General features: G+C 36.8%; 2 protein-coding genes across 2 annotated transcripts in view; one reads left to right on the top strand and one right to left on the bottom strand.

The window, feature by feature from the left end:
- Window positions 1-5654, top strand: part of jazf1b (JAZF zinc finger 1b) — a 66225-nt gene extending 60571 nt beyond the window's left edge. Inside the window, exon 5 of the mRNA XM_041249035.1 lies at window positions 3890-5654. Coding sequence (XP_041104969.1) covers window positions 3890-4066 — 177 coding nt within the window. The 3' untranslated portion in view covers window positions 4067-5654. The remainder of the gene's footprint in view (window positions 1-3889) is intronic.
- A 2918-nt stretch (window positions 5655-8572) lies between these two features.
- The window catches only part of tax1bp1b (Tax1 (human T-cell leukemia virus type I) binding protein 1b), a 38626-nt gene continuing 21829 nt past the window's right edge, over window positions 8573-25369 (bottom strand). The window contains exons 10-17 of the mRNA XM_041249034.1: window positions 25092-25247; window positions 22424-22514; window positions 21029-21141; window positions 20643-20768; window positions 16975-17179; window positions 14538-14683; window positions 10405-10499; window positions 8573-9964 (exon numbers count right to left, since the gene is read on the bottom strand). Of these exons, the coding sequence (XP_041104968.1) occupies window positions 9763-9964; window positions 10405-10499; window positions 14538-14683; window positions 16975-17179; window positions 20643-20768; window positions 21029-21141; window positions 22424-22514; window positions 25092-25247 (1134 nt within the window). The 3' untranslated portion in view covers window positions 8573-9762. The remainder of the gene's footprint in view (window positions 9965-10404; window positions 10500-14537; window positions 14684-16974; window positions 17180-20642; window positions 20769-21028; window positions 21142-22423; window positions 22515-25091; window positions 25248-25369) is intronic.

The following is a 25369-nucleotide window of genomic DNA, read 5'->3' as shown; positions in this document are numbered from 1 at the left end:
AGAGCCCTCTCCTGCACAGAGACTGAGACTGCTTGGATAAGCCTGCCATATGGGCTTCACCAGCGGACACAAAGGAAGTTTTAAGATAGTTTCACCACCCAAGCCCCCCCCCCCCCCGTATTTATTTCATGCACAATTAATTGTTTCCTGCTTTTCTAGGTATTTGTCGGAGTTATGTATTTGCTATATTTTATTTTATACTGCAGGATTTTAAAAATACTTTATATATGCCTTCTGAATAGCATTAGCACAGACCAGATAGCTAAAAGGGTGTGACGATGGTACAGAGATTGGAATATATACTGAGCATCAAAAGAAACTTATCACTATTATAACAAATTTATTTTTGGAAAAAAAAAAAAAAGGAATTTAAATGATGGACACTGACAAAATGTTTTTGGTTTCTTTTTAATCACTTGATCATTCATCCTTGACCATGACACTCTTGAGTGACTGTGACTGAAGCACATGCACTTAACCCTTAGCGGTCCATTTATTCAGCGCTTGTCAGGCACATCATGTCCTATTTATTTTCACACATGCTATTTATTTTGCATGCGCTGTTTAATTGTAAAACAGGTTTAAAAGGCACTGAATCGCAAAAGTACACTCAGTACTGCTTCTGCAGCCAAGCCCCACCCCTTGTTCGCTATATTTTTCCCATACCTTTTTACAGACGTGCACACTGATAAATCAATCCTCTCCTGATCACTCATTTTATCACCAAACTCATCAATGCGATCCATATTACTATGACATCTCAAAAAGCTCTGCAAATGTCTGTGATATTATTTGAGAGCTGGATGCAGAAGCAGCTCTCTCCTTTGTTACGTCTGTGTTAATTCTGTACTGCAGGGGCTATCAGATATGCCCCCTTTTTTTCCTTCATTCGGCTCCTATGTTGTACGTACTTGTGTTAGATGTTTACAATCACGTATTCTACATCATATAGTAGTAGTGTGTGTAGATAAATTAGTTAAAGGCAACCGCAGGACAAAGTGTTTTAAACATCAAACACATTAAAAGGCATTCAGAGGACTCCAGAAGGACGACATTGATGAAAAAACACACCCCGACACAAACATTGGTTTGACCCACGGTCTGCGCTATTATCAGCGATGTGTATGCAACAGAAGCCACTGGTAGATTCCAAAAAAACGATTAATTAAACTTAGGCTAGGTAGTTGTTAACTTAGTGTGTTTTTATTCTCTAGTAATTAAATTATATTCATTAAAAAGGCAAGAGAACCAGATAGTTAATCATTTTATTGTTTTGGTTTAATATAATGTAGCAGGCTACAATTTTTTTTTTTCATTAAAAAGTTGCCATTGTTCTTTTTTTAAATGAATGTTACCAACCTAGTAGTGTAAGAAGCTGCTTGTATCATTCATGCAGGCTGTCAGTCTTTAGCACTCGCAAGAACTGCGTTGAGATTTTAAAAAGAAAGCATTTTATGAGAGTTAACTCAAGGTTCCGGAGCTATAACTCTGCATGCCCACAGGTTCCATGGCTGTGCCTCAGCGCTGCATGCATGCCCCTTACCTACCTACGCTATAGTGACGTGCTATGTTGAGTTTGAAACCACACCCACTGTAGCGCTTCAGTGGCGGGATAGCCTTTCACACAGGCAGTTATGATGGTTCACTGCCGTTTCTGAACCGCCTCGGTGGGAAAATCTCGCAGAGATATTTTAAGACACCAAGCTGCTGTATTTTTCACCTAATTTGGAATGCCTGAAACGCTACAACAATCCCTAAGGAAGTGGGTGTCAGTGATGAAAGCAGTATAAGCCGCATTCTGAGTAGCTCTGGTTAAAATAAATAAATAAATAAAAGTAGTGCTGGTTATTTTAAGTGCCGCCAGACTTTATTCTCTCGTACGTCACTCTCGGCCGCTTTCTATAAGGATTAAAGAAACTCGGTGCACGGCAGTAAGTAAACAGTTTTGAAAAACAAACAAACTATGAGATAGACAACACCTAGATAGACTGAATAAAATATTAAGTCTATCTAGGTGCTGTTTTGCAAGCAGTGTCTTTTTCTTTAACTCTTAAAACTCAGCCCCATTCCTTCTGGGCGCCAGCGCACCAAACTTAGCGGTTACTACTTAACGATTTGGTTACAGATTTTAATAACGGCTTTTGGTTGCGTAACATGCATTATACAAATCAAAAGAAAGAATTATGCATCTGATTGACATTTAATTTGTGAATTATAGTATTCACACATTGTCAAACAGTTTCTGTTAACAGAAATAATAATAATTAAAAAAAAAAAAAAAAAAAAAATACAGTGCTTGAACCCATCTGATGAACCTTCGAAGGTTTAAAACAATCTTCGAATCCCTGGCTAGCGAATGAACCTTCGAACCTTCGGACACAGCCCTACTGTTAGGTCTCCAGAAAGCAGCTTATTTTAAATGGCTGCAGCATAGGGAGGAAATCGCCCAGCACACAAAAATTAACTTCAAGCCCAGCCTGCCCAAGATCGACAGATCATTTTGCAGCATCTTCGTGATGTCAGTTGTTAATCAGCACAATAAAACGTCACTGCACCTGCTCTAAAACAGTTTGTCATTTTTCGATCGCATCTAGTGAATTTTATCCAAATTTAAGTGATGTGTTTCTTTTGATATTCAGTATATATTCAGTCTTTATGCATCTACATGTTTATTTGTAGTATTTTTATGAAACTGCATATCGTTGTTGTTAATTAATCAAATAAAACAGTCATTTCTAAACTGCATAGCAGGACATACATACATACTACATACATACATTCATCCATCCATCCATCTATCCATCTGTGGTTTTAGTGGTTCAGTTTTCCCTTCTTTGCTCCAATTGATAGAAAACCATCAGTATAGGTACACACAATGTGCAGCTCCATTTTTTTGTAGCCCGATTAGATAGTTTAGATGCCTTATGTGCTCAGGCCATTCTTCCACTCGTTATCAAAGCCACTGACAGTCTTGTAAGAGAATAAAAAAAGTTCCTCTACATTACCGCTAAAACAGTAATGTGTCCCACATGTGGAATGTCAAATCCCTTTCTCTCTCTCCGGCATAGCCTTCTCTGTTGAGTGCACAGGGTACTATCGATGCCACCTGCCAACATCTGGAGGCCAGACACAGCAGCCAGTGAAGATGAGTTATTTTAAGAAAGAGAATTGAAATGAAATGCTAACTTGCTGGGTGGTATCATGAATAGATGATGTTGCGGTCTGTGGTGGAATGTGAATAGTCCCGTTCCTCCTTTCTCGTGTGCCATCAGACTTTTAAGGCTCATTGGCCTGCAGACTGTGAGTAGGGAGGAGGCTTGTGGGACAGCTGTCTTTTATGTGCAAGACCTATATTGTCATCCAATTATGATTGTTTAACCTTGGTGTCATTGATGCATAAAAGAGAATAATAGTTTGAATTCTGACAGAATGCCTTTTTCCCCACTTCCTTAAATGGCCAAAGGGATTTTTTTTTTTTTTTGGCCAAAAGGGATTTTTTTTTTTTTTTTTTGTAACAAATAGTATTTTATGTCGTTAAAACTGTCAGTTGAATCTGTTCAGCCATCTAATTTGACCTTGAGGAGAATAAACACTAAAGAGACATGGATTACATGTGGCTAATATAACTTCTGGCAAAGTCATATTCATAATATATGTTATAGCACAGAAATGGAAAGGTAAGAATTGCTTGTATAACAGTTTGAAGTGTTTATTTGAGTGTAGTCCTTTTTTATTTTTTTAAGCATTGGTTGAAACAGTTTCATAATATGAAGTATAAGTTTGAAGTAATTCAAAATAGATAATTGATCACTTTTGTTGTGAAATCATTTTAGTTTGCAGGTTTCTTTTGTTTTCATTGTTAACAAGCATGCTGTTCCTCTTTCCTCAGAATGTGAATGGTATCAAGTACCATGCCAAGAATGGTCACAGAACACAGATCCGTGTGCGCAAGCCGTTTAAGTGCCGCTGTGGAAAGAGCTACAAGACTGCTCAGGGGCTCCGGCACCACACCATCAACTTCCACCCTCCACTGTCTGCCGAGGTGATCAGGAAGATGCAGCAATAATGACGCCGCTGGTCCCCACTGTGCCAACAACCGTCACCAGCAGTTGCTGATTTTTTTCAGAACAGCCATCGTATTTTTTGAAGGGCAAGTGTTTTTCAGCCCTTTTAACAAAAAAACAAAACAAACCAAAAAAAAAAAAAACATACACTACAGATTGAATGCATGCTTTTAATTTTTTTTCATGTATTTTGGAATGATGTATCTTTGTAGAGTTTGTGTTTTTGTACATTTGCACATTCAGCTATCATACCTATTTTTCATTACTTTTGGCATAAGGTGCTAATTATCCATGTGTGTGTGTGTGTGTGTGTGTGTGTGTATATATATATACATAAATACACACACACATATCATATACATATACATGTGCACACACACACACACACACACACGTGTGTGTGTGTGTGTGTGTGATACATTATTGTATAAAAAAACTGGGAAAGTTTCAACTGCAGCTCGGTGGCCTAACACATGCTCTGCAGGCAGACTAGTATTTTTGCAGGACAGAAGTCATGCTTGTTTGAAAAAAGGTTGGTCGAGTTTAAAGAATTTTCTAATACTGGGAGAAGTTACAGTAAAGGTCTACAGTATAACACACCGCGCCACGTGCCTGTGATGCAACTGAAAACCGGATTGGTGGCTATTTTAGCGATTGTTGTGAGTAAGCTAGGGAACTGACCAATGAGCACTCTGCGGTCTATGACATCACGTGCACCTGCCACCACTGGTGTGAAAGGTTGTGTCGCAGAGAAAGCGTCACATTATCACAGGACAAGTCGCGTGGGGTCCAGTATGAATAGCCCTTTACAGTTGTATTTAGGGTTAATATACTGTCTGAATCTTTAAATTCAGATCCCAGTCTTCATTCCAACACAGTATCCCAGAGTTGCAAGTAAACACTTACTTGGATTAATAGAAAAATCTGAATGTTTGTAATATAACATTGATAATTACCTTATATATATAAATATGTATATACTTTCATAACCTGAAAAAAAGGATTCATTTCTAATTTTTATTTTATGCTGTATTACACTTTTAAAATTCCCTTGTGTATGCTTTAAACTTTGTAATAAGGACACTTCAATAAGAATATGAATAGTTATCTGATATTACTGAAAAACAAACAAACTATGAGGTATTTCTGTTTATCTATGCTCCAAGCAGATCTCAGGTCAGTATCAGTCAGCATTTGAGGACCATGATCCTTGCCCAAACCACCAGATACAGTATTTAGAATTCACTGTTCCATTTTTTACTCCACTCACTCGACCTGAAATGCTTTTAGTACCAACTTTTTCTATTATTATTATTTCTGCTACCACTTACAATGCTCTCTCATGGAAAATGGAACTATTTCTTCATCACAGCAGATGAAGTGTTTAAGCACTTTGTAGGTAAACTATTGCCAGTAGAGTTTTAAATTGTTGTGTTGCCAATACTTGTAACCGCTGTAATAGCATGTGCCTGTGGTTGCAAAAAAAAGAAACAACAACCAAGAAAACAAGCATGTTTTTAAGGAGGCAAAGTATTTTGTGTCAAGGGAAATTATATATATATATATATATATATATATATATATATATATATATATGTGTGTGTGTGTGTGTGTGTTTTTTAATTCACTGAGCCTCCTATTGATGTTTATTATATTTTTTTCTTTTTTATATTATGATCTTCTGATTGCCTTGTATTGTAGTTCACAGCATTCCAATGTCATATGTCTGTGTTGCTGTATAATGACACTGTCCTGGAACATGTTGCTGGAGTCTTACAACTAGTGTTGTACACAGTAACTTGAAGAGCAAGGAGTTGTTTTAGTTCGGTTCTGGCAGCCTCTACACCATGCCTTCAGAATGCCAGTGACTTAGACATCTCACATTAAGCATGTTACATTCTGTTCTCGTGTCTTAAGTACATCTATGAACTGATTTTGAATGTATGATTAGTCTTTTTGTACTTTTCTTCAGCTAATGGTGTTTGATTGTCTTTAGCAGCTCTGGTAAATCAGCCATAAGTAAGGGTATCTTGTGGCATGCGGTTTTTAAGTTAGGTAGGATGTTAAGAAACATTTTGTTTCCATTGACTTTAGCCCTATGTGTTCATTTCCAGCCTAATTGAAATACTGGCAGAGATTCAAAAAGGAAAGTGATGCAGACACTTCTGTCTCTGGATTATACAATGAAACCAGAGTGCTGAATGGGTTTGCTAAACAGTCATAAAAATGTCATCGCGGCGTGTAAATGAATATTTTAATGGAATTCCAGTCTATTTAGTTTAACATTGTGACAGTATTATAAAACAGGTAAGGACTATTTTGATATACTGTGTATAGTGAATGTATTATGTGTCTGTGCTTTAAATTATATTTTCATATATTTTTGTGGAGAACAATGTTCCTTTGTGTATGAAGGCAACAGAGGGTTATGTTTCGGAATCTAAGGCAATTAACTGAATCAAAATTTATTTCAAAAGCTGCTTTATAAATGTAAATCTGATTACATTTAAATAAAATATTTGCCTCCTGAGAAAATATTGCTTTTTTCTGTTAAAAAAAAAAAAAAAAAAAAAAAAAAATCTAATTTGCGGCACTGTTCCTTTTTTTCAACTGCACGTGCTGTAGAGTGACAAATAAAATACTGTGGGTGGCTTGCATAAAAGTAGAACAGCTAAAGAGTAGGTACTCTTAGAGTAAACAGCAGAGTAATCTGCTTTCACCATAGCCGAGTAAGTTTAAAGAAGTGAATATAATGTAAGTTAAACATGTTGTTTGGATTAGCAGTGGAGTAAACTACTTTCTTTCATTTAGTATTTTGAATATAGATGAGTGTATATTGTCTTAGTGGAACAAGACCTGGAAAAATATTTAGAAATCTGACAAATCCTCGACATATACCTATATAGTGAAGATTTTTTGCAAACTTTGCATGCGTTACAAAGCTTTAAGATCTGTTTTCTCTTTGTGTATAAATCTCACAACCGTCAATAGTCAATAAACATTACTTAGGCTGCAATCAAAAAAAAATAAATAGGGGGGCTCCCGAGTTTTGCATCTGGTAAAGGCACTCCGCCTGGAGTGCAGGATGTGCCCTATAGCTTGGAGATCGCTGGTTCAGATCCAAGCTATACCACTGCCGACCGTGGACGGGAGTTACCAGGGGGTGAGTGCACAATTGGCCAAGCACTGCCCGGGCTAGTAGGGGGTTATGTCGGCTGGCGAGTCCTTGGCTCACTGTACACCAGCAACCTCTGTGGCAGGTCGGTCATCCACACACCGGTCTATACGAAATTCAGAACAGCGTTCTGAATTTCGCAAGTTCTGGATCTGGCTGCACAGCGGGATTGCAGAGTGAAACTCGTTTCGGAGGATGTGAGTGCTTGTCCTCGTCTCTCTCTAGTTAGTTTGGCGGTTGCAGCGGTGAGCTATCTGAACAATAATTGGATATACGAAAAATTGGGAGAAAACTGGAAAAAGAATACAAATACTTTATATAAATATGTAATTTATAAAGTGTAAAAATAAATGTTACAGATTGCATGTAGGCTATAGTACGTGCCAATATTGTCTAGCACATCTCTGTTCGAGAGGGGTCTGAGAGACTTAACATAGACCGAGCATCCAAAGAAACTTATCACTATTATAACACATTTACTTCTGAAAAAAGAAAAAAAGGTATATAAATGATGGACATTGACAAAATATTTTTGGTTTCTTTTTAATCGCTTGATCATTCATACTTGACCATGACACGCTTGAGTGACTATGACTGAAGCATATGCACTTAATCACCTAATTAGTGAGACAGTTGATTGGACACTGGATATGGAGTGATTTCAGCTGCAAGCATGAATAAAAGCAATAAAGGAAATCACAGAAAAAAAAAAAAAAAACACACAATATGCCACGTCTCGAGAGAGAGAGAGCAGCGCCTTTGTGCAATCGGCATGTTGGAGGCTGGACTAGGGCAGCATACTGTGGCTTGTCGTCTTGGGTACTCACCGCCAGTAAGTTCAAACCTGGCGAGACGGTATAACCAGACACACTCTGTCAATGACAGGCCACGAACTGGGAGACCAAAAGTCACAACACCTGTCCAAGATCGACAGATCATTTTGCAGCATCTTCATGATGTGAATTGTTAAAATCACCATAATAAAACGTCACTGCGCCTGCGCTAAAAGTTTGTCATTTTTTGATCACATCTAGTGAATTTTGTCCAAATATAAGTGATAAGTTTCTTTTGATGCTCAGTATGTGTTAACATATTTTACATTTCGTTCCCCCCCAGTTCACGTTTACTCAATACAAATCACTGCAGTTGGTTAAACTCCTTGATACTGTAATGACAAAGCTACTATACTGAGAAAGAAATTTCGAAACTTAGCTGCTACAAAGGAAAATATCAGCGTTTCATAAAGGGCCTAGTGTGATGGAGGTGGTAAAAGATCAAAAGGTGTAGAAAGCAATGGATATGGCCATTCTTATATATACAGTTTTCAAACACATTTTGATTAACTCAGTTTATTCACAGTCATTATATTACACACACATTTTGATAAACTCGGTTTAGTTCAGTTTACACTTCCTTCAGCACTAAAAAAAATATCTACCAGTATGGAAACTTGAACACCTTACCTAATTTGCATAAGTTACTCTGGCAAATAAATCTGTAAATCCACTCTTGTGCAACCCAGTTCTGCTCACGGAATAAGTACTTTTAAAAAACAAGGGAATTGTATTAAAAAAAAAAAAAAGATGTCACAAAGCTACATTAATTTAAATTTTGTAAACAGATGTTACATGGGGAACAAATGCTGTACACCAACCCCTGTCCTGAAGAGCTGCTGGTTTTCATTTCAACAGAGCTCTAAGTTACTTAATTGCACCAATTATTGGTTTAATTAGTCAAGATTAGCATGTGTTCCAGATCTTTAGCTATTGATGATGCAGACAGCAATACAACCCTGCAGGACTGGGGATCCCTGCCCTGTACCATTAATAAGGAAAATAATGAAATGCAACAATTCTGCTTTGTACATTTCAGTTATTACAAACAGTTTAAACATACAACTGTTAAAAAATGATCAAAGCAATGCTAAGTAAATAGAAATCGTTGACAAAATAATACATTTAAAACAAAAACGACCCATGCATGTTTGTTAGCACTGTAAAACTACATGCTCAAGGTGCTGCAAATAATTTAATAGCGGTGCCAATAAAATCAGCAGGAAAATGTAGATATTTCGATTATTACATCAAGAAGCCAATGACATCTTCATTAAGTAGAATCCTAAAGAATGTCTTAATATTTGCCTCCAAAATAATTTGAATATATTCAGTATAGCCATGTATATTTAACAGCATGTGTTCATTGCTTACATTAAAGTACTGTAAATATGACCTTTTACTCTCATGTAGTTTATCCCAAATACATATACACTATTATAACATCTTATTCTATACCCTAAATATCCAGCCTGGTTAAGTAATATCTTACATGTGTTTGTTTTAGTTCAAAGCTTGATGGGGGAAAGTGTACTTGATAGTATATGCAACTTATTCTTTTTTACCTCATGAGATTACACTTAAGGTAGTTTTACTATGTTTACAGTGTAAAGCATACTGCAAATGTACAAAGTACAGCATCTTCTCCTCCAGCCTAATTTAGCAGAAACACTTAACTATATTCTCCCATTTAATCAAAGTTCAAAACATTTCCATCAAAGTGGGTCTGCACATGTTTCTCAAAAGTGCACTGGTCAAAGTCTAGCGGAAACTGCTCATTGCATATGGGGCACACTTTCCAGTGGCTTTCAACATGCTCTTCAAACTTGCTCTGGTCATAATTAGGAGGAAAGATGACCTCACACAGTGGGCACTTCTTACACACATCAATGCTGAAAAGAAAGAAATGAATACACAATAAACTACAACCAAATGGACAATACACATATATAAGGGTTCGTTTTAACAGAAAGCAGCAGTGCACTGTTAATATCTACTTGCAAGCAGCAATAATTTAACATTTAAATAACTACAAGGCTAAATACTCCCAATTGTACTGGTACAAAGCAGTAGGCAATTCCAGCACACTAATTACAATGAGGTAAACTGCTCCAGCCAGCCTCATCTGTTATTTACCAACTACATTCTTTATATATGAAATTCTGGCAACAAATCAGTTCCCTGTCAGTGTACATCCTAACATGTCTATTATTCAAATCTACCGACACATGCAGGAACAAATAGTGGTACCCTAAATCAGCACTGCAGTCTGTGATTGTCAAGAGTAATCTAACAGATAAAGGTCTGCATTAAGTGGGAATAAGCCAGTTACCTAGAATCAAAGCAGAAGTGAGCCCTTCGATCCTGAAGCAGGGAATGCCCTGGGTCACTGGCTGCTGACTGTACAGTCTCGGCATCACGCTCACCCTGTGGAAACAGAGGGAAAAGCCTTTACACCACAACATTGCAAACATAGTAATGAGCCCAATCTATTAACATACCTTATCCATGACACATACTGTACACGGGCTAAAGCAACTCACTGCAAGGGATGAAAAGCACCCGTCTGTGACAGGAGACTACAATATAAATAGTTTCCGTTCATGCAAACATGCAATACCTGTATTAAAATGAATCCTAATTCATTAATAAATGACAATGTAACTGACTAAAGTCTGGAACCAAATAAGAATAATATTTGTAAACAAATCTCACCATTACATTTCTCTTAAAAGTTAAGTACATCAGATGCCTTGAACAAACAATGAGCTGCACAATTTTAAAGAAGAAAAAAACAAAACACAAAAATGACTTATTTTCAGTGACTTATAAAATGAAATAACTAATTTTAAAAAAGGGTTTAAAAATCTCCCTTAGGGCAGATATTTGTAAAAAAAAAAAAAAAAAAAAAAAAAAAAAAACATGGTTGTGCAGTTGAACAGCCTTCACACAGGGTGGTCTACTATATCCTTCATTAAACAGGAGTTCAACCTACTGTATGCTCATCCAATACATGGAAAGGAAATTAACATGAGGAGATGGTCCCAGACTTCTTTCTAGTGGCACACAATCAGATTCTAAAATATTTAGGTATAGATTCTTCCCAAACTGTTGGTTCTTTTAACTATTATATTAAAAGGAGTATCAGCATTTTAATACCAGGCTAAATGTCATAAGAGAAAACCCTCTGCCCAACGCCTTCAATTTGTTTTCTAATATTGGATTGTTCGAATACCACACATTAGGTAAAACTATATTTTAAATTTAATCCAAGCCACAACTGCAATGGATATCAATTAACTCCCTTTGGATAGCTTACATCTAGAACACTCACAATGCTGTAATATAATATGTTTACAGTTATTTTATTATCTTGTGTTTGAATTACAGGTCATGGTACAATAAACACCATATAAATCTGCAGCCTTGCAATTTAAAAATAGAGCTCTAATAGAAATAAGTATTATGGATTGCATTAAGCAGTTTAAGATTGACACACAAACTCCTCACTGGTGTCAATCTAGTTTTAAATTGTGTTGTAAAATCTTTTAAAAAAAAAAAAAAACCTGAATTCTATTTAGGTCCCTGAAGTAATGCTCTCGGAATCACAGAAGTTTAACAGTTAAAAATAAAATAATAACAATAATAATAATAAATACATTTAAAATGTGGCATGTCATTTCAATATTACACTTATGTTTAAGCAAAATTTTGAAGAAATGGTTTATATTTAGCTACGGTTACTTTTGCTGCCACACCAAAACTGTTTTACAAAATAATCTGCAATACCTTACATGCCATAATAATCTTTATAACAAAACATAAGAAATTTTAAATCCATTCTGGATAACAGAACAGCTGTCAAGAATGCGGTTCCAGTCTTGCAAGTCTGCTTCCCACCGATCAGTTCGGAGGGATCCATCGATGCAGTAATTGGCAGCCGAGCGTGTCACACACACATCAGCTAAATTGCCCTTTTGGGTTGCTTCCTCTCATCAGCTTTGATCAGCAGTGCTCTCGTTTCATGAGCTCTGACAGCACAAACAGTTGCAGAAGGAACGGATGAGGATCACTGTGCAGACAGAATGTACAGCCAAACTCCTCTCTTTCTGCTGTAGTTGCATTGTGCCAAGATGCCTGTACGTGTCCTTAGCATCTTTAATGTGAAATATTCTGCAAATACTAAACGGGGGATAGGTGAAACCCCAGAGCTCAGTTTGGATAATAGATAACGCAAAAATGAAGACAGCTCCTGCACACAATGTAACCTTTTTTTTCCCCCCTCATCTTTTAATAAAACAGGTAACAGTAACTGTACTTGAAATAATTCTTTTTTTTTTTTATTTTTTGGCTTGGTAAGATGTAAGGTTTCTGAATACAAACAAACTGTCAATAGAATGATTCGGCTGAAAGGTAAAGCAGAGGAACCTTCTGCACAGGAGGGTTAAACACATGGGTTATATTTAATTATTTTAGAAGGTTTTTGACCTTTCCTTCTCCTGCATATCCTCAGGTCCCCAAAGCAGGTGCACAGACAAGCCTGGATTTAGTGTCCCCTGCTGTGAAGGCTAGGGGTCTGCTCTCCCATATAGTTACTGTCTGGCAAGCTAGGGAAGGCATTCATAGGAGGCTGTGTGGTCCAGTGGTTAAAGAAACTGGCTTGTAACCAAGAGGTCCCCAATTCAAATCCCAGCTCAGCCACTGACTCATTGTCTGAGCAAGTCACTCAACCTCCTTGTACTCCGTCTTTCGGGTGAGACGTTGTTTTAAGTGACTCTGCAGCTGATGTATAGTTCACAAACCCTAGTCTCGTATCTTGTAAAGCGCTTTGTGATGGTGGTCCACTATGAAAGGAGCTATATAAAAATAAAGATTACTATTACACAATACCTGCCAGCCTTCAAAACTAGGCATACCATTAACATACTGTACATAGCCATTACATTTTACATAACAAAAAGTATTTAACAGAATTAGATCAATTCAGATTATAGAGTCTACGTCATAAGAGTAAAAAGGCACGAATGTCAATTACTGTAATTTGTATGAGAAGTAAAATACACCTCCAATCCCAGCTGCAAATACAAAACAAGAGCCACGTCTAACCTACAAAAATACTACATGACTTTCACAGCTTTCCTTCATATAGATTCTTACACTCCCAACATGTTACGTCATGAAAAGTTAGTGACTTTTCTCCATTGTTACAAAACAAACATTAAAAGCGGAGAAAGAAAAAAAAAACAAGAAAGATTGCATTTAAAATGTTAAAACAAACAAGTAATTAGCTTATAACATTGCACAGGACTACATTATAACAAATGCTAACAGCACATTAACATACACCTAAAAAATACTAATTAGCTGTACTGCTGGCATAATTATAAATTGAGTCATCTTGGAGTCATTTAAACCTTTATAGTCTGTGGCTCTATTTGGTAGTTATTTAATCTTTTTGTTTTACATCAACAAAAATAGTTAAGAACATACTAATGGAATTCTTTATAAACTGCTTAATTCCCATACATGATGCACATTAGTATTGAAGCTTTTTATTAAAAAAAAAATATATATATCTATTCCTGGCTGAATACTAGGTTTTTACTCTGTAAATGTAATATTTTACTTTTGGAAGAGACAAGACAAATTGTGTGACATTTAAATGGCTAAATATACTAGTCCTCTTATAGCACAATGTTAGCTATCTGCTAACAAGCACACATTTGCACTTGTATTGCTTTCTCTCATCATTTATGGGTGGATAAGAGAAAGAAGCCAGCGAGAATCACAGATTGATCGGGACAAGTACTCTGCTAATTAAACTGCAGCAAATGACTCAAATGAGAAGAGCTTGTCATTTGTAATGTGTGTACCAGGCACAGTCAAACTCTACATCTACAATAAGCAGCAAGGTGGCAAACATGGCTAAGCACACATCATAGTTTTCAAACAAGCTTTGCAACTTCTGACAGTTTTCCTAATTATTCTCCATTGCTGACAGATAAAGTCAGAAGTCAGGAAGGTAAAATACATTTCACATTATTAAAATATTTCAAGCTGTAAGGCTCAAACCACGCCTGTCTGATCAATGATTGGCTTTAGCAAAGGTTAATAGTAATTTAATGCAGCAAACTAGACTAAAATGTGAAACAGGTCATGATACCACTGTACTAGCAAAGAGCACAGTACTGTAATGATAAGCTTTCTAAGAGTTGCTCTTATAACTTCTTTCAGCAATTAGCCCCAATTTTATTAGTCTAACAGATAGTAACAGCATCCCAATTAATTTTTTTTTTTGTTCTCGTAAAACTACTTAGCTCAGGAAAATCAGTTTTAATTAAACCTTTTCTGTATATTTTATTTCACCCAAGTCTCTTCCCTGCCTGGAATTAAGCAGACGGGTGCTTTTGGTTTTGGGTACTAGAAGAATGCATTCCATTCAGGGATTAAGAGTTTTATATTTACATTGCTAAGCTCTTCTGAGTCTTCAAGTCCATCAGGCCTGTTTAGGTTGCGTGCTGGCTGAATGCAAACCACGTTACTGTCCCAACAGGGGGCTCCTATGGGAGGTCTGTGGATCTGGTCTGGAGAAAATGTACCATCTGCTCCATCTGTGGAAGAAATATAAAGATCAGAAATATGAAACACAATTATCACATACTGTTTTATAATGTAATCAAATTTAGACAAGATAGAAAAAAAATAAAACCTCTATAAATGATTATTATAATAGTACACTCAGCACAGAGAATTCGCAATGTGACGATTTATTGATTTGCTATTAACAAATGATTTATTGAACTGTGATGGGCACTCAGGGCCCGAGTGAATGATAAATTTGGCCAGAGGCCTTGTCAGTGGTTGCGAGAAAGCTACCTGCGTGAGGCCGGCTAGGAAAAACATGCATGATACCATGCATCCCAGTGCCGCAGACAGGAAATGGCTATGAGCCACCTCTCTCCGGGTAACCATTCCTACAGGCTCTAAGACGGTCGACTACCGTTTTGGCCTCTTCACATGTGACCGAGAGGCCGAAACAAAACAAGCGACATTGGTGAATAACACACAGAACCATTATGTGCTTGCTGATGACGTGTTGGTTAGGGGTGGATTCTCCTTCCAGAAAAGCAACCAAGTTTACAAGTAATCAAATTTTATAATTGATTTATGTATATTTTATTAGGTAGCTTTTGTAGTTAAGATTAATAGCAGTATCACATGTGTGGCAGAGCAAAGCTCTGCCCTTTTAAATTGGCAGGGATGGGGTTAACTTCCCCTGCCTGCCTGGGTTTATTATGTTCAGGTGGCTGGGGTTGATTAGTTGATTAGGTTGATTAACGATCAATCAGCGCCCAGCCACCTGATATAAAAGGAGGCCTCAGCTTCTCATTTGGGAGAAGGGAGCTGAGGAAGCAGGTTGGTGTTTGTTTTGTGGTTTTTTGAATTTTCTAAATCCAGTGAAGGCATTGCCCAGCCTGGAAACTTTATTTTTGTGAGTTTTATTTTTGCTTTATTTGTGTTTGAGTATCTGTTATTTTGCCCTTGTGCACTTTATTTTTGTGTTTATTTATAATAAAAGTAGTATTTTTTTCTGGGAGAGGAGGGAGCTCTGGTGTTTGTTTTGTGGTTTTTTGAATTTTCTAAGTGAGGCATTGCCCAGCCTGGAAACCAATTTTGGTTTTGAACTGCAGTCTGTCACTGGGCCAGTCTTTTTTGATCCACTCGCCAGCCTGCCACATTTGGTGTCAGAGCAGTGGGATAGCGCCACCTAGAGGCTCAGAGCAGTATTTTTGTTTTGTTTGGTGGAATTTTTGGGATAATTATTATTTTTTTTTTTTTTGAAAAAAATAACTGTTTTATTATAAATAAACAAAAATAAAGTGCACAAGGGCAAAATAACAGATATCAAACACAAATAAAGCAAAAATAAAACTCACAAAAATAAAGTTTCCAGGCTGGGCAATGCCTTCACTGGATTTAGAAAATTCAAAAAACCACAAAACAAAAACCACCAACCTGCTTCCTCAGCTCCCTTCTCCCAAATGAGAAGCTGAGGCCTCCTTTTATATCAGGTGGCTGGGCGCTGATTGATCGTTAATCAACCTAATCAACTAATCAACCCCAGCCACCTGAACATAATAAACCCAGGCAGGCAGGGGAAGTTAACCCCATCCCTGCCAATTTAAAAGGGCAGAGCTTTGCTCTGCCACACATGTAATGTTAAAGGGATTATTTGATTTGCTTCAAAACACAGATTTATATTTATATAAAAAAAATAATGTATTTAAATGTAATATTAAAATAATCCAGGCTTGTCTAATTATTCTGCCCTATCATCCAGCCTGGGAAATAATCATCTTTCATCATTCCAGGGAAAACATAAATACTGTATTGTGTCCTGCAGTTTGACCAAATATATCCTATACATGTTTTAAGCAATATACAAATATCATGTAAGCACACAATTGATATTAAAAACTATGAAAAATTGCAAAATCAATCATAACACTCTACTATACTTTTACCTTGTGCAAAAAGAACATTTCCTAAACAGAAAATTAATATTGACCTTGTCCATGTATTTTATTTTTTTTAAATAATGTAAAACCTGACACATCTTTCATTAAATTCTGCATAAGACTGAAAGTCATTAAAAAATCTGCTTGAAAACAGAACAATAAATCCAGTTTATATGTGTATGAAAATACGCCAGGCAATAACAGCATGGTTCTCATTACTCTAACTTGCCTGTTTGAAACATCTAAGCAAATGAGAAATAAAGCTGTTCTAAATTTGACTGTTTATCCAGTAACAGCCAAAAATCTTTTAATGTAAATCTTATAGAAAGGCATATAATGAGGCCACACACATTCACATTAAGATTCTCCACTGTATAACACACCTCTCTTGTGCTGTGTGGAATAGGGATTTCCGTAGTGCAGTTCAGGGGGTCTCGCTGCTACCAGAGTGGCTGGCAGGTTTTCTGGTGAATATGGAATCGTGTACTGCTGGAGCACTGGCTGAGTCACGCCAACCTGCATTGCACCTTGGGAACTCTGCTCTTCAGTTATTCTTTCCAGTTGGCTTTCTATTTTTTCCTGTAGCTCCTGTTGGAAACACAACAAAAAAAGCAAGTGACTTTTCACTATTTTACAATGTGTACTAATGAGACTTTCTTTTCAAGATGGGCCTAGGAAGACTTTTCTATACAAAAATATTCATATATCTGTATAGAAAAGTATTTCATTTTTTTCTTTCAAAAAATACCTTTGCAATGTATTTCCCAGAACAATCCAAAATACCAATCCTACTGTATCCACCATCACATCTTTCTACCATAAAAAGTCACATGTAGTTTAATTTATTTTTTTAATTTTTTAGTCTGTAAAATGTCATAAAGCTTTTAATTTAATTGGTCTCCCCTTTAACATTTTATTATACATTTTGAATTAACAACTTCTCTTTGTTCAAAGAGAATTTCACAGCCCCTTTTTATGGCTGCTTTTATCTGTCACTGCTCCTATTACTATGTGGCAAAGCAATCCAACCCTCAAATTCTCATATGCAAAGGCTATATAAAGGACTGGTAAGGAACCTCAGCAAGCTCAGTTCTTCTTCAATATCTGCATACCTCCTCCTCTTTAAAAAACAATTTCAGATTTTCTTTTAGCTTATTCACGTCCTTCCCTTTTTCAGTCACTCGACTCTAAAAGCAATATTTCAATACAATGTTATTTCTATTTAATGAAAAATGTAACATTAAAAGTACACCAAAATAAGAAGTTAAAATGGTTAATATTACCTACTTGTTTTAGGAGGTGTCATTTTCATATTAACAATTTATTGTGGAACATTAGCTTTTTATTTTTGCTTTATGGTTACAGTAACAGTTACAGGAAACACACAATTATCTTTCTTTGTTTTAGCAGTCTTTGTGTAATCTAGTATTGCCCAGAGCACATACTGAGCATGTATGTCTCTGTCTATTTGAGCCAGAATACAGGCTTAGTATACAGAATGCAGGATATTTACAGGAGAATACGAGGTTTGTGCTTGCCAATGTGAAAATGCAAACAGTACTATTTGTGAAAATATCACAAATTTGGGAGAGAAAAAAAACATTAAGAAAAAAATAAATAAAATAAAAGTAAACACTTCTGTAGTGTTCCAATTATAACAAGCATGATTAGTTGGCTCCATATTAGGGATGTAAGTTGGTTATGACCAGCTAATTTTGTCCAATCTGTTTTTGGCAAAACTGAAATGAAAGTTTAAAACAGAAATGGATTTTTGCTGCCAATGGAATAGGACATACCATTATTATGCACAGTTTTTTTTTTTTTTTTTTCTACTGATAGATAAGCTCAATGCAGTGTTATTGCATCACTCGCACTCAGCTCATGGTTTTTGAGCTACATGAGCTCCACGGAACTGCAGGCTGGCTTCAAAGTGACTGAGATGTGTGGCAGCATTTTAAAATAGTGCCCGATGAGGAAACACTTCTAATTTAAAATGTCAGCTAGATTTATGACAGCAAAACAACTAAAGCTAGAACCCAGGCCTGACGCCACCCCCCCAAAACATTCACACAGTTCTCATTTAGTGTGCTGGTTTAGTCTGTCACTATAATACATATACAGCAAGGCCCTTGCACTTGAAGTCCATCAATATGCCAACAGAGTACAGCAAATAACATTTCAATACACACAGTAAATGAAGCTGAACTGCTCACAGCAGCATCTAAAGCAGCTTCCAGATTTACGTCCTCAGTATCCCTTTTGCTCATTTTGCAGTTGTATTCCATCAGATTTTTATTTCTTAGAATGTATTTTTTTAACAAAAGGTTTAGGGTACGCAAGCCGAGTGTTTGCATATGCCTGGTAGTACGATCGCTAGGGTCTTTCATTAATAAATCTAAAAAGAAAAACAGCCCTAAACATCTGAACAAGACCAAGTGTCAAGCCACACTTATACCTACTGAGGGCAATCAGGTAAGTCTTGTGATAACTTCTATTGTATGTTACCATATTAAAAATTAAGGGATATTAATATGAATTGTCCACATTTAGCAAAGTGTGAGATGAGCGCCCAAAAATGCTGGTGTATTAGTGCTGACACTGCCAACTCTTTTTTTATTGTACAAAATAAATAAATAATAAATAATTATTTTGCTGGTATCGTTTGGTTTTGAATTTAATGCAAATGTAGGTTTCAGTCCATTTTCAGTGTGGTAAAATTATAACCGTTGCATCCCTACTCCATATTATACATTTGGCCATTACTAGGCAGTTAAAAGTAATTTGAACCCTACTAAACTATTTTAGGGCTTCAAACAACACAAGCAAAATGCACCTAGATCAGTGGTTCCCAACCTTTTCTCTGCTGCCTGTGGCACACCTAGATACCTTTATTTTTTGAGCCACACCACCATATTGTCTCCAAATGAACTCGCCCACTAATTGCCTTGGTTTAAGCTGTTTACCACCCTTGCCATTCCTCTAACATCATTTACTTTATTGTACTTTGATACAGTCTACGTACCTTACATTATCCAAGAGTTGTGTATGGCCACTGGTTTACGTTCATTCATCAAGCTGCAATGCAAATTTTCCACTTGATTTGAATTTTTCTCGGAGCACCATCTCAATATGACCTGACAGGTCATCACCGCAGCGATTTATTGTATTCTCCGAAAAGGGAACTTTTTCAATTTCTTTGACTGCATGTGCACCTAACATTACTCTCATGATTTCTTTCCATGCTGGTAAAATTAATGTCTCTGAGATTGTGTGTGACTTTTGTGGCTTTGCTACAAGCTCCGCGCCCACGTAGCCTGCTTCCAGTGCTTTGTCAGAAACAGTTGCACAGTCTATCAATCATGTTTGCTTCTCATTCTGATCCCTCAACGCTTGAGAGTTTCTCCCTACACATGAGACACTGTGGAAGAGGGCAAGATGGTTCCACTGTAAACGAAAATCCACATTGCAGACAGCTCCCCCAGAAGTGTTGGTTCACCACTTTTCACTTTCATAGTTTCACGTTCAGCTTCATCACTGCAAGTAAATGTGGGAGCGCCAAAATCTCTTTTCTTCAAATATTTGTCAATTTCTGGGTCATAAATAAATTTACTGCTGTAACATTTGAGATTTCTAAGGTTTGAAAAACACACTGAGCACCACATGACTCCCATATGAACGCAGCATAATACTGCCTCTGTCATGCACACCTGGAGAGCAAGAGTACAGTATGTGATCCGGTTCCAACACTAATTCAAATACAAGGCAAGGTCCCCCCACATGTAGTTTTTCAAAAAATTCCACGGCTCTTTGTGCCCAACAGCACCATGGTTGGGAAACACTGATCTAGATGATGTGTGTGTAAAAACTGTACTTGCAATTTATTTTGTATAACCATTTTATATTATAATCCTCTTTGCAATTTGTACTAACCACAAAGAAAATAGCTGCCAACATTAAATATAAGAATATACCGAATACTTCAAATGGTCTTTTTAAAAAGAAGATTACAAGTGCTCTACACACACTGTAATGTTATTCAAATGACACTGACCTTATAGCGATCCTTCTCTGCAGCTAACTGCAGTTTCAAGCTCTCGTTTATTTTCAACTGTTCCTTCAACTTCAGCTCCATTTTGGCCAACTCATCTGCATACCTACTGCTCTTTTCTTTCTCCTCCTAAACAAAAAACACATCTAAAGTTTTCATTCAAAATTAATTGCCAGATATATTACGAAGGAGTAATTTTTTTTTAAAAACACCTATTGTAATGCATTTCATTTTTGCATTGTAGTTATTAGTACATAATGTCAAATAACAATTTGTGAACATGTTCATACAAATTCAATCTTGAATCAATTTTTCACAATGATCTAGCCTTTTAACATAATGAATGCAGAGTAATTTAAATACAAGCGTACAATAATGTGTTAACTTACAGTCAGCATCTGTTTCCATTTTTTGTCGTTTCTTTCAGACATTTCTTTATTCATTACTTGTATTTTTTCTTGAGTGAGCAGGTCAAGCACAGTATCAGATGATGCTGGGCAGACTGAAAATGATACATTAAACCATAAAACACTGCCTCAAAGGGACTGACACCACATCTACCATTCACAAGTCTCCTAAGACAAAATCACTTGACACAACGCACTTATACACATGGCTTCAATAGAGTTTCTCCAAGGCATAAAATTCATCCACTGATAACACTATGTAACACAATTTTTGTTCCTGGGTAGTAAGTGTTATTTCCTAATTGCTTATGCCTCAAAAGTATAGAAAATGGCTATTACGCCCCACAAACTTTGCTTTTGTGACCAGGGCAGTGATATTTTGAAATGTACCTATTTTCCAGAGCATTCCAGATAGATTCAGTGCTGAGTAACTTCTAGAACTTTCCAGTAATATAAATAGTAGTATAAATACAGGGGCCTTAAGCCCACCAGTTCAGTTTAGTTCCAGCTGCCTAAGTGGATACATATCTGCATTTTTCCGAGATGGCATCAAGAGGCTGCAATGGTGGCATTCCTGATGGGTCTCCAAGGCGGTTTTACCAAGTTTCCCTGCTATGTTTGCCTTTGGGACAGCAGGGACACCAAGGCACACTACTACAGGCGGGACTGTCCTCAGCGGACCGAGTTCTCTGTGGGGAGGAACAACGTCAAGTGGGAGCCACTGATGGACCCCTGGAAGGTGCTGATGCCACCACTGCATGTCAAATTGGGCCTTATGAAACAATTTGTCAGCGCTCTAGATAAGGAGTTGGCAGCCTTCAAGTACCTTCAAGACTTCTTCCCTAAGCTGTCTGAGGCAAAGGTCAAAGCCGATGTCTTCGTCGGACCACAGATAAAGAAGATCCTGGAGTGCAATGAATTCCCCAAGAAGCTCACTAGTAAGGAGAAAGCGGCTTGGAACAGCTTTGTCGCAGTGGTTCAGGGCTTCCTGGGCAATCACAAGGCCGAAAACTATGTGGAGCTGGTTGAGACTCTGGTGAAGAACTACGGCACAATGGGCGTAGGATGTCCCTCAAAGTCCATATCCTTGATGTTCATCTTGATAAATTCAAGGAGAACATGGGAGCGTACTCGGAGGAGCAAGGCGAGCGCTTCCACCAGGATATACTGGACTTATACTTTAGTATAAGTACATGTTAATTTGGATTCATATGTTGTTTTTTCTGACTTTATGTAAACGAAAAGACACGTTTTATAGCCATTTTCTATACTTTTGAGGCATAAGCAATTAGGAAATAACACTTACTACCCAGGAACCAAAAAATAATAATAATTTGTTACCCGGTGTAACTAAACAGAAAATCAAAATGGTAATACCTGGGGGGATGGTCACTGCTCCAGCAGTATCTGAATTTGCTGCAGTTTCTGTTGCTTGAAAGCTAAATGCAACTGCAGTTTTCTTTGACTCCTATAAAAGGATATACGATTTAAGTGACACACACCATATCAATGCATAATGTATCCTGGCTCGCCATTTGGAGAACTTTGACTATGTTCTTTGATCTATATAATATTGTTGTCTCAGCTTTTAAAAGCATAATTGAGTGCTAGGAACATTCTTTCTCATGCTATTCAAATAAAATGACAGAGTGACCTCGCAAGCTTTACTTACTGTCTATATTAGAGTGAGCAGAACAGGGTGTTATCTTATCTGGTTTAAATCTTATCTGTCAGACAGGAAGCAATTTGTTTCGATGGGGGGTTATTCGTCCAATTCCAGTCCAGTTTCCACATGTGTCCAACAGGGCTCTACTCTGAGGCCTTTGTTATTTAATAACTATATGCTATATGCTACCACTTGGCCAGATAATTTGTCGCCACGGAGCTATTTTTCACCTCTTATGCTGATGACACTGATTTATTTTCAAATTAAATCTGACACCACAATAGCTGTTTCTGTACTTTTACTCTGTTTGGTGGAAATTAAATTATGGATGCATCAGAATTTCTTGCAGCTAAACTGCAATAAGACAGAGGTTATGCTGCTTGGTTCTCCGTGTCAGTTGAGTAATGTAGGGAGCTTCAGTTTCATTATTGATGGGCTTGACATTAGAGCGAGTTCTGAAATGAGAAATCTCTGCGTTACTTTTGATGCTCGTCTAACTTTCGAAGCGCAAGTTCGAAATGTTACCAAGGTGTCCTTTTTTCACCTGTGTAACATAACCCGATGAAGACCTATTCTCTCTCTATCTGATGTGGAGAGACGTGTGCATGCCTTTGTCTCCTCTCCACTTGATTACTGCAATGTCTTGCTTGCTGGTGTCTCAAAACATGCTCTTAATAGGCTACCGTATGCTGCTTGAGTCCCAACTACCTAAATCATTTGAACATATAACACTTGTTTTGGCATCCCTGCACTGGCTAGCGGTTAAGTTATGGATGATTTTATAATATTACTCTTAACATACAAGGCCTTGAATGGTTTGACACCAAATTACATCTTGATATGTTAATTGAATATACTCCTGTGAGAAACCTACAATCTGCTGATGCTGGGCTCTTAAGAGTCCCAAAAACCTGGCTCCGGTCTATGGGAGATTCTGTTGCTATGCACCCAAGTTATGGAATGCTCTTCCACAGATAATTAAGGATTCAAAGAATGTCAATATTTAAAAGAAACCTAAAAACACATTTTTAAATTGGCATTTCAGCCTGTGTAAGGAACTGTCTTTTTATGAGTTTGCACAGTACTTGTGTTTTGTTTTAACGTATATAGTCTGCTGTGATTATTTGCGATTATGTATTATTCTTGAATTGTAAAGCATTTTCAGATGTGTTGCATAAATTGCGCTATATAAAATAAAGATTATTATCAATGTATCCCCTATGAGGACAGGGTATGCGAATCGTGAATGTAGCGGTGTTGAAATCGAGGTAAGATTATCTGAGTAATCATCAATTGCTAAACAAATATATATTTTTAATGTAACGTTTTGTCTACTACACATCTGTCTTAAAATAATGAAGTATGTTTGAGAAGTTTTATGTTTACAGACCTCTAAAGGTCACTATATATCGCAGAAGACAACGAAACCTAATCGTATTCAATCGTAATAAGAATTTCTCAAAATATTCTATAAAATCTTACAAAATATAATTCTTTGGATTGTACAATTCACCTTGATAACATTTTGGCTCAAAAAAAAACAAAAAAAAAACAAAACAAAACAAAAAAAAAAAACAAAAAAAACAACACACAACATTTTTTCTAAGTGGATTCTATTGTATAACAGTAACACATGCTGCCATTGAATTTCCAGACTTAGCCGCTCCACCCTGTCTGTGGCACCCTGAGTTTCGGTTTACCTATTTTTTCAACAAAACCACACTGACTTCATTATACTACACATACAAACTGTTTTAAAATAAACTCCTGTAAGTTTAACTCATTCTCTTCTCTCAGACAATAGCAGCAGCAAGTGCAGCCGCATTGGCGGAGTGCCTGATGTGTTTATAAGGGCAGGATATGCGTTAAAGGAAAAAAAATATATATATCTTTCAATTTAAAATCAATCTAAGTTAGTGACTTTTCCCTTTCGAGAGTTTTAATATTTTGGTGCCAAATCTTTTTTTCATTCTGAAAGCTAAAAGCCAGCAGAGTGCAAAAGTTAAATCCAAAATGACCACCAGACAGGACATGTACTCGAATTTGGTGTGTAAAAAAGCATTTTTACACATTTAAAACTTTGTTTGGCATTTTAATTTCAAATGTGTTTAAGTAAAAACTATTGCTAATAACATTTTTTGGGTTTTGTTTGTTGAAATCTAAAAATATGTTTGACCACCATATCTATATAAAGGTAGAGTAGGTGAATCTAAAAAAATTGTCACATGATTCGAATGCAATGAGAAAGTATTTCGGATTCTCCACACAGGCTCAAAGTCAGGTAGGCCAAATGACTAGACTACAGACACTCGTACATACAAAGTAAACATTAGAGGCTGTGCATAACATGGAAGATGGAACTGTCTTACAGACACTCACTGCTTGTTCAGTGGGCTTCACTGCTTGCTTCTGAAGTTTCTGACATTCCTTGTACTTCTCTTTATAATGTTCTGCTGCCATCTGAAGTCGAAGTTTTAAATCTTCAACTTCTCTATGCAGCTCTTGTTCCACCATGCTGTTCTTTCCTGGTCCCTCCTACGATAAAATAAACAGAACATTCACTATTCCTTAATTCATGACGATCTCTCTGCAGATATTGCTAAAACTGTCAATCTCTGTAATCAAACCTACTGCAACAGACCCCCAGTTACATTTCC

The sequence above is a fragment of the Polyodon spathula genome, chromosome 4, assembly GCF_017654505.1.
Source record: "Polyodon spathula isolate WHYD16114869_AA chromosome 4, ASM1765450v1, whole genome shotgun sequence".
Lineage (NCBI taxonomy): Eukaryota > Metazoa > Chordata > Actinopteri > Acipenseriformes > Polyodontidae > Polyodon > Polyodon spathula.
Note: the sequence above shows the minus strand (reverse complement) of the source record. Positions and strands in the feature narration are given on the sequence as shown.